An 8,511-nucleotide genomic window follows, 5' to 3' on the forward strand; every position below is an offset into this window, starting at 1 on the left:
CTACGTTGGATGAAGATAAACGGGAAAATGCGAAAAACTAGAAACTTACGTCCGAAAAAGAATACATAAATGAATAAGTTAAGGAAGGCTTTCTTACGAGTTACCAGCGGAAAAATGCAATCTGCGAATAATATTGTTGCTCGTATTGTTTTCCTTTTATTTTCATTTAATTAACATTACCATACATAAACATTTTACACAGGTATTGAACGTCCCTCCCATTTTGATGCCCACCTCTGCAAGACCTTTTGTTTTGTTTCGTATTGAGTAAAACAAGAGGAAAAAGAAAAAAATAAGAATACCATAAAATGCCAGAAATATAATTACACAGTGCGTCCGAAACCGGAATTTGAATTACGTGACCTGATATACACATATTACAACATTCAATAAATTACATACACCTTTCGGTTCGATTCCACAAACCACCCCTCCTGGGACATATGAGGACATCCGGACAAGGTTTGACAGTTTCGGCTATCCAACCTGGTGCCACCCCGGGCGTGAAGGGAAACAATTGTTTCTGTTTTTTTGTTGTGTGTTTGTTACGCAGCAAAGACATTTCGTTTGCCTGCCAATTGTCTATAGCGATGCGTAAATGTGCATAAGAGTTTTGATTGCATCATGTTCCTTGCTTATGCTCTCATCCCTGCCGCGTATCGACTACCACACGCTACATCATTCTTCGACCGCCGTGTTTTGACTTATCTTTTATGAAACAAATCCAACATCGGATCGCGGTAAGCCATAAACAAACAATCTTCCTTGAATTATCACAAATAAATGTACCACCATGCGTATATATAAGATTTGCTAACGACGACAGATTTAACCAGCTTTGGGACGGCCAACCTATGTGGGGACTACATTTCGACGAGGAGTACAAAGTGATGGGTAGTTACGGACGTATGCCTTGTTGCCTAGGGACGCCACGTTGTTGGTTGATCGAAACATGATCTGCTTTAAAACCTTTTTTTGCTAAGCTTTCTTTGCCCTAAAGAGCAACCGTGCGGCGTCTATCTTGCGTCTATACTCGTCCCCTCCTAAGCCATGGCCAGCCAGGCCAGAAAGACGAGTGCCACATACAGGAACACCTGTGAGAGAAACTGGTCCTCGTCGGATTCGCGCGTATTGTCCCGGGGTGCGGCCCCGCCACCTGGCGCATAGTTCGCACCGAAGTTCAGCGTCGACGAGAAGAACCCGAACGGGAACGCGCCGATCCCGAACGACATGTGAAAGCTGTCCCCGGTGAAGCCCTGGAAGCCGGTCGGGTGCTCCGGTTCCGTCCGCTGGCCGGCCGGTCGCGGTGGTACCGTCTTCCGGGGGTCTTCCTTGCTGCCACCACGCCCGTACAGTGGAATCACCTTTTCCTTGCTGATGGACGATTTGCACACCGGGCAGGTGTTGCGGTACCCGTTCATCCACTGGTGGATGCAAGGCCAGCAGAACAGATGCCCGCACATGCTAACCACCGCGTCCTTGGCCGTGTCGAGGCAGATGTTGCACTCGAACATCGAGTCGTCCTTTTTCTCCTCATCTCCCGCTCCGTCGTCGCCGGTGGTGCTCGATGATGACCCCGGACCTTCGGTTCCATTTTCCTGCGTTGTAGCTGCCTTCGGTTTGCCGCTGTCCGGTTCACTGGGATCATTTGGGGCGGGTTGCTGCTGATTGCTGTGGGCGGTACTGTTATTGTCCGTGCTACTGCTCGGGGTCGCATTCGAGCCGACAAACGAGAACGCATACGAGGTCGAGGGTTTACCACTGTCTATCGTACTCGTCATCGCCGAGGACGAGGTTGACGCTGCCGGTGCATCTCTGTTCAAACTGTCCAGCACTGGGGCGCTGGGTGTTGTGTCGACGGTTGGTGGGATTTCTGTCGTTGATGCCATTCCGTTGGGTTCGTATGATTAGCGCACCTGAAAAGGAACAGTAAAAGCATTAAATTTGCTTTCAAGGTGAATTAGAGCACATAAAATAAGTGCACATAGTAGGCGTAAACGGTTATTTGAAGCCATTAATACATAGTAACCATAGAATTCTTCATTAACATTGTGGCTATAATGCGAACGGACGCTGGTGTTGTTGGGAGTTATATTATTATTATAATTGGAACTTGATTGAAATGAACCAATGCTGTGGTGCTGAAATCAAATTATATCCGATTAAAGATATCGTGCAGCAATCGCTAGAATCATGTGAACGAAGCAGATTGCCCAAGCAGCCAAGGCCACTAAAATGTTTTTGAGTGGTTAAAAATTAAATAGTGTGCAATCAACTTGGAGAATGTTGCATTAGGACGCGAATAGAAGTAAGGAGTTAGAACACTTGAAGATACTGATTATGAATGCTATCGTATCGGATGGAATTTAAAGCTGCATCAAACCCATCTGGACTTCATTAAGCGTTTATATTTAAATATTTAAATTAAGTTCAGATTGTTTGGATGCAGCTTTTAACTCTTCCCTGTACGAATCCGGCCAAAATCAGTGTCTTCAATAGTGCTTCAACTACATTTGCATATAGCGAACTTGCCAATCTGATCTTCAATGGCGTCCTTCACATCAGAAGATTCACAATCAAACAGAAAAATCTGCCTCGAAATGAATATAGATGCACCGGTGTAAGTCGGAACCGGTGCTGCATCAAGCTACCCATCATCTTCGTTGGGCAAACCAGTCCGTCCAGTCGCATGACGATTTTAGATTTGGATTTTAGCGAAGATGGCAAACAGCCCACCACCGGTTGCTTTGACCAAGGTCAACAGCGCTCACTGAAGGTCCTTATTTCGCCCCAAACTCATGGCATTAGAGGTTAGATATGTTTTCACCAAAGCAAAAGCGAGCAATATTACAGCTTAAAGCACTTTCGATACGTGACTTGTGGCGATTAAACGATAGTGCTTCTTTTTTTCTCAAACTGGTTTTTTTATTATAAATGTTTATTGTCCACCACTCTCACGTCTTAGGTTGAGATTGTTTTCTTGTCCAAACAAAATTATGTCCGCTAGAGTGCTACACGTTACGTCTTTTTAACCTATTGGTGTTCCTTGATACTGCATGGCGATATTCACTTCCCGTCAATGAGGAACCATTCAAGGTATTGGTTAACGATTCGGGGCACATCTTTTCCATACGGATTCGCCGTTGGTGGTCGGTTGTTGGACACCGTAGGTAATTTCTTCAACCTGTTCCATACAAATCGATCCATTGTGTGCGCAGTTTGAGGACATGCGATCGATAGGTGTGTGACGTGCTCTGTACCTTTGTTCAGGGGGAGATGACCGTATATTAATGGAACAAAGCTGGGCCCCGCACGTATGTCCACGTCATCGTTTGCCACGTCTACCGTGGAGGCGGAAAAAAGGTCGAAAGGGCAGGATGGCTTTAACAGTCAGGGTTCTAATTTTTCTGACCTCGCTTTGGTGGAACACTACGATGTATTGCTCGAGTTTGTCCAACTTCGCAGTGGTGTAAAACTACGCAGAGTATATTAGGTTTACCCATTGTGACGTATCATGTTTACTTCTAGTGAACGATGGCTTACAGTATTTGATAAGCAACACGTAAACAGCGGTGACCAGTGTAGAACGCATGCATAATTGCGTCACTCTATTTGAGCAGAGATTGCCGGTTCGTTAACACATGACTTTCTCACATGCAAATACAAACTATTTGGCATAAGAAACGACTGAGCAGATGACCCTGGCCTCTGGGTTGTGTTATGGTTTCATTTCTAGTTTTTGTCCGCCTGGAAACTGGACGAGATCGGTGGACTACAAGCGCTGCAAGCCTTTCTTGTTTTCTTAAGTGGCCGCACGATCCTGAAACGGTTCGCGACAGAACCGCCTATGCCATTCTTCATGGGTCAGAGACAAAAATTGCGCCGTTCCCAAGGTTGACGGCGTCCTTTTCCAACTAGCCACAACTGGTGAACCGTGGACGTAACGTGGACAAATTACTATCGCTTAGCGCTACCACGTCGAGTTGGGTACAAGACGCAAAATGAAAACAAACACGCGAGTTAAAACTACATAAATATGCATGCATAAATGTGGAGCGTACCACTGCACAAACTCGTTGCTACTTGCCCTGTCTAAAAGTGGCTCGCCCTTGAAATGGTCAACATCGGACGCAGGGGCTTACGTTGATGCACAATATTGACAATTCGAACGCTTTCGATTGCATCGGCTGTAGCGCCAGCCACTGGAAAGACCTTTCTATTTTGGGAACATTTTGAAAGGATTTTACTATCCGCCTCGCCAAACACCCGCTAAACCCAGCTCTCAGCTGTTGACGAAATTAATCGACACTTTCGGAAGCCACCCTGCCAGGCCCACGCGGTTTGTGTTTCGCGCTAGAAATCATTCAGGCGGCAAGAATATTTAAAGGTTGTTTTTTCTCGCTCGTCGTTCCTCTTGAGCGGTGAAACGCACCGAATCATGTTCCCATGCGTTCGTTAAACCAAGGCGGACAATAGTATGCAACCATTAGGGCGTCATTGACGCATTGCCCTGCCCCTCCAGTTCGTCCGCATTTTACTCTGATTGGCCACTTCAGCACGTTAGGCTCGTTATCGCATGCCGCATCCGATGGTACGCCGCATCATGTGACGTACTACACCCCGCGTGTCCCTGTTTCTTTTTTACTACCGCATGATATGCTAAAGACTCGTCCGTACCAGTGGTGTCCGGCAGCGGACCGGTCGATCCAGTAGTACAGGTTAGCGACGTTTCCGGATCTATCGCTCTTCACCATTCTCGACGGATGGAATTTATTAACGTGGTGTTTCTTTGATGATGGTGATCGATCTTTTCAAGCTTATTTTCCGGTACCTTCAGTGCCACAACGACAAGGGTCACTGAGACAAGATAGTATCAGTCAATCGCTCCGTTTTCAGTAGTTCTTCCGCATGATGGGCATATTTTTTTTTAATTTAAATTTAAATGCCTTTTCAGTGAATCACGGTCTTGTATAGTTGATATTCAGCAGACTGATTTTTTGTATCTAGTACGCATTGCGCACTGTTCTCCCCTTTTCCAGCAATCTGGAGCGATTTGGTTGTTTCTCGAAGCTTATTCCATCTCGGATGGTTAGTATCGCGGCGCTCGAAACAGGTTTTTGGATGTCACACAGTAAATAACTTTCCGTCAGGTGGGGGATTACAAAACTAAAATCAACAAAACTCTATCGCCACCGGAGACTACCGTGGCCTAGTAAGAGGTTGGTCTGATGTAGACGTACTAGAGCCAGACGATAAAGCCGTGATTACAGCAGACAATTTATAACTGTAGATTAAAACTAAATACAAATCTTCGGTAACCTCTGGAACTTTAAATGAAACCTCGGGATGTGTGGACAAACTAGCAGCTTTTGGTCCTCCGTCTCCCAAGAACGCACAGGCGCACTACGGCCAATAATAGCGGACATACCCTCTTTGCGAATAAATACAATCGCAATCGTTCAGGCGAGGGTACCATCGATCCGGCGGTTGATGATGATGCATTTTTCTTTTCCACTGTATTTTGGAACTATTGCAACACACACCGTTCCTTTTGCGTACGTAAAAACATTTCGAATGTAAAACTTCGCGATCTTTCGATCGCTTGCAACGACCCGTACTCGATAGGGTGGATAGGAAACCCCATTTTTATATTCACTGTAGCTAATAGCCGAATCAAAACATAGCCAGGTCACAGCATTATTTTCTATTCGATGCCGAGACTTTCGATCGTGTTTGATTACGAAAATTGCTAGTGAAAAGATACTTTGATATAGCACAGCAAAACACAACACGTACCCCAACAAACACACGTACTGCACACCTACTGGTATCACCTGAACAAAATAAAAACGAACGTAACGCCACGTATCTCCGCAGTTGACCTAATGTTTTCGTTTAGCCGATCGAGATTTTTCGTATTGAAGATTTTCCGACGACACCGACGAACAAACTTTACTCTATTTCATCACAATCACATCAAACAGATCGTTATTACTATCTTCTTTGACTCACTGCGCTAACACTGAAAATGGCCCAGATTTTAGTTGTTTTTTTTTAGTTATCGGCGCGTAGCGATGTGACCTACGAATTGGACTGATAAGTCCGATCTGATCTATCAATATAGGTGAGCTACGAATCGGACTCATGAGTCCGATCCGAGCTTGCATGAATCCGTGCGAATTGAGCGGTAAATTTTCATACATATTACGCCAAAGGTTCGGTTGCCTTGACGTGAACAGCTTGAAAATTCTTGATTCTTGATTTTCTTTGCAATCAATTACACGCATTGTTAATTTATTTTCTGTCAGTATTTCAGTTCTGAGCTATCGAAAACCATATATGTAAACAGAAAGTGTATGAAATAAACTTCTACTCACCAGTGGCCTGCCTTAACACACTACAAAAAGGCACTATAATGTATGTCAAACTGGGTACCAAAACCAATTTTGACAGTCCAGTGACTTCACAATGTTGCCATTGGTGATGAGTTTGATAAGGCCATCAATGATTGTGTGGTGTCAATTGCTCCAGCTCCGGAGTTGCATCTCTAGTTTGATATTCAAAACACCAACTCTCTAGAACGAAGTTCACTTCCCCAAAGTGCGACTGTTTGGAATAGGAATAATTGACTGTTCATATAGCCTTAATAATTTTAATTCAAAAGCATTCCTTACAGTACACCGTGTTTGTTAGAAATCTTGTGTTATTCTATAAGTGAAGCATAACTCCAGACTAGTGTGACCTCTTTTCCCTTTCTGGTAAGGACCTTTGGACTGACATAGTAAGTTCCATGGTGTGATGGTGCAGTTTTGTTTACAAACCTAATATCTCGAGACCCCATCGTTCTTATCAATATGCCTGAAATTGCGAACCCGAAGCTGTAGCCGAGGCTTACCAATTTCGTTGTCCTCAGCGCTCATTCCTAAACGAGAATTGCATAAAATTTAGCTTTGAGTGGGTTTCAGGGGACCGGGGAGGTGTTTGGGTACTACATCTCCTGTTATCACCTGATAATACGTCCAGTTTTATCATTCCGTAAGCTTCGCGGTGCGATAAGCAGAAAATCGTAGCCAGCAGCCGAATCGTATACTTTGCACTCTCATTTATTCTTCAAATCGTTTCGCGACCTGCTTGGGCCCCCCTTGTGGTACGGTCATTATCGCCTAGTTTTCTCTATCAATCGGTTTTCCAGCTAAACACAGATCTTTCAGGATGTCTCTTTCTAAGCCGATCTACAATTTACTCGGTTCCTACCTGGAACAACTCTTTGAGCATCCCCTTCGTACCAAGGCGATAACGAGGTAAGTGTACTTTAATCATACTCCTCAGACCTGTTATAATAACTTTCTCCTCCTTTTTAATTTAGCTGTGTCATCGCATCGTCGGCAAACGCTGTCTCCCAGAAGCTAGGTGGTGTGAAGCAGCTCAACACGGATTCGGTACTGGCGTACGGTTTGTTCGGCCTGATCTTCACCGGCCCACTGTCACACTTTTTCTACAGCTGGTTGGACCGTGTCACGAATGATTCGCGCTTCAAGAAGCTGCTGATGGTGCTGGGCGAACGAGCACTATTCGCGCCCATAATTACCGCACTCTCGCTCTATTTCATTTCTCGTTTCGAGTGCAAGAGTCATGAGGATGCGCTGTCCAACCTGTTCATGCTTTACCGTAGTGTCCTGCGGGGTAACTGGAAGTTCCTAACGCTGCCAGTGCTCATCAACTTCAACTACGTTCCACCAATGGTATGAGAACGGGCCCAATTTTATGATGATTCTGTTCAACGTGTTATCTGCGGTTTTGTATAAATATCCCCCATTTTTACCCTCAGCTGCGCGTGCTGTTTGCCAACATCATCGGATTTTGCTGGATCGTGTTTTTGTCAGCCAAGCGAAGGAAAGCCGAACAACGCCGTCAACAGCAGAGCGCGGATAAGAGCAAGTCTTCCTGATAACTTGTTTTTAATGACGAACTATTGAAATATGGAAAAAGCATTGGAATAGCGAGCACACTAAGCACGTTACGAACAAAAATGTCCTTTTCCATTGCATTTGAGTGCATTTCAACTGGACATCCAGTGCATGAGACAACATATATATCCTTTTTAATAAAAGTTAAGCGGGATTGGTAGAAAAGGGTCTAAGGCGTGTTTCAACGTTTAAAGCATGTTTGGTAAATTGTATTGCTTCATAAATAAGTCAAAAATAAAGACTGCAAACCGCTTCGATTTGTTGGGTATTTAAAAAAAGATGGTTTCGTAATACTGGAAAGAAAATCGGATTATTTTCATTTCTACACAAAAATCACGTTAGCACACTTGGATAATATCGTAAGTTAATGCTTTTATTGATGTGAAGTTTTCCTTGATCACGTATCTGCTTATTCGTCAAGAAAGTGCCATATTGATTTTCTCTTTGGAATGCTTCTTGTACACTACAAGTTCACGGCAAGTGTCCGATAGTATAAATAGGAATGAATAAATAAACCTAATGCAAAAAGAATATCATTTATGAA

At 44.2% G+C, this 8,511-nt stretch overlaps 2 protein-coding genes across 4 annotated transcripts; one reads left to right on the plus strand and one right to left on the minus strand.

Moving 5' to 3' along the window:
- Positions 1 to 551: 551 nt before the first annotated feature.
- Positions 552 to 5,996, minus strand: LOC131286991 (E3 ubiquitin-protein ligase RNF185-like). Its single transcript, XM_058316006.1, has 2 exons — positions 5,835 to 5,996; positions 552 to 1,916 (listed from the first exon to the last, which is right to left on the minus strand). Exon 2 carries the CDS (start codon positions 1,887 to 1,889, stop codon positions 1,044 to 1,046), a length of 846 nt encoding a protein of 281 aa, XP_058171989.1. The 5' UTR covers positions 1,890 to 1,916; positions 5,835 to 5,996; the 3' UTR covers positions 552 to 1,043.
- A 578-nt stretch (positions 5,997 to 6,574) lies between these two features.
- On the plus strand, positions 6,575 to 8,232 carry LOC131291462 (PXMP2/4 family protein 3). 3 transcript variants are annotated; one of them, XM_058320681.1, is made up of 4 exons: positions 6,575 to 6,781; positions 7,193 to 7,301; positions 7,367 to 7,742; positions 7,829 to 8,232. In XM_058320681.1, exons 2-4 carry the CDS (start codon positions 7,213 to 7,215, stop codon positions 7,946 to 7,948), a joined length of 585 nt encoding a protein of 194 aa, XP_058176664.1. In that variant the 5' UTR covers positions 6,575 to 6,781; positions 7,193 to 7,212; the 3' UTR covers positions 7,949 to 8,232. The 3 variants fall into 3 exon arrangements, with proteins under 3 accessions (XP_058176664.1, XP_058176672.1, XP_058176679.1); XM_058320689.1 differs by having other exon boundaries at positions 6,575 to 6,758; XM_058320696.1 differs by lacking the exon at positions 6,575 to 6,781 and adding an exon at positions 6,867 to 7,035.
- Positions 8,233 to 8,511: the final 279 nt, after the last annotated feature.

Source organism: Anopheles ziemanni, chromosome 2 (genome assembly GCF_943734765.1).
Source record: "Anopheles ziemanni chromosome 2, idAnoZiCoDA_A2_x.2, whole genome shotgun sequence".
Taxonomy (NCBI): Eukaryota; Metazoa; Arthropoda; class Insecta; order Diptera; family Culicidae; genus Anopheles; species Anopheles ziemanni.

Coding starts and splice junctions, on each gene's coding strand:
- LOC131286991 (XM_058316006.1), bottom strand. CDS start 1,889: ATGGCATCAACGACAGAAATCCCACCAACCGTCGACACAACACCCAGC.
- LOC131291462 (XM_058320681.1), top strand. CDS start 7,213: ATGTCTCTTTCTAAGCCGATCTACAATTTACTCGGTTCCTACCTGGAA. Junction 7,302..7,366: donor CGTACCAAGGCGATAACGAG/GTAAGTGTACTT, acceptor TTTTTAATTTAG/CTGTGTCATCGCATCGTCGG. Junction 7,743..7,828: donor TCAACTACGTTCCACCAATG/GTATGAGAACGG, acceptor TTTTACCCTCAG/CTGCGCGTGCTGTTTGCCAA.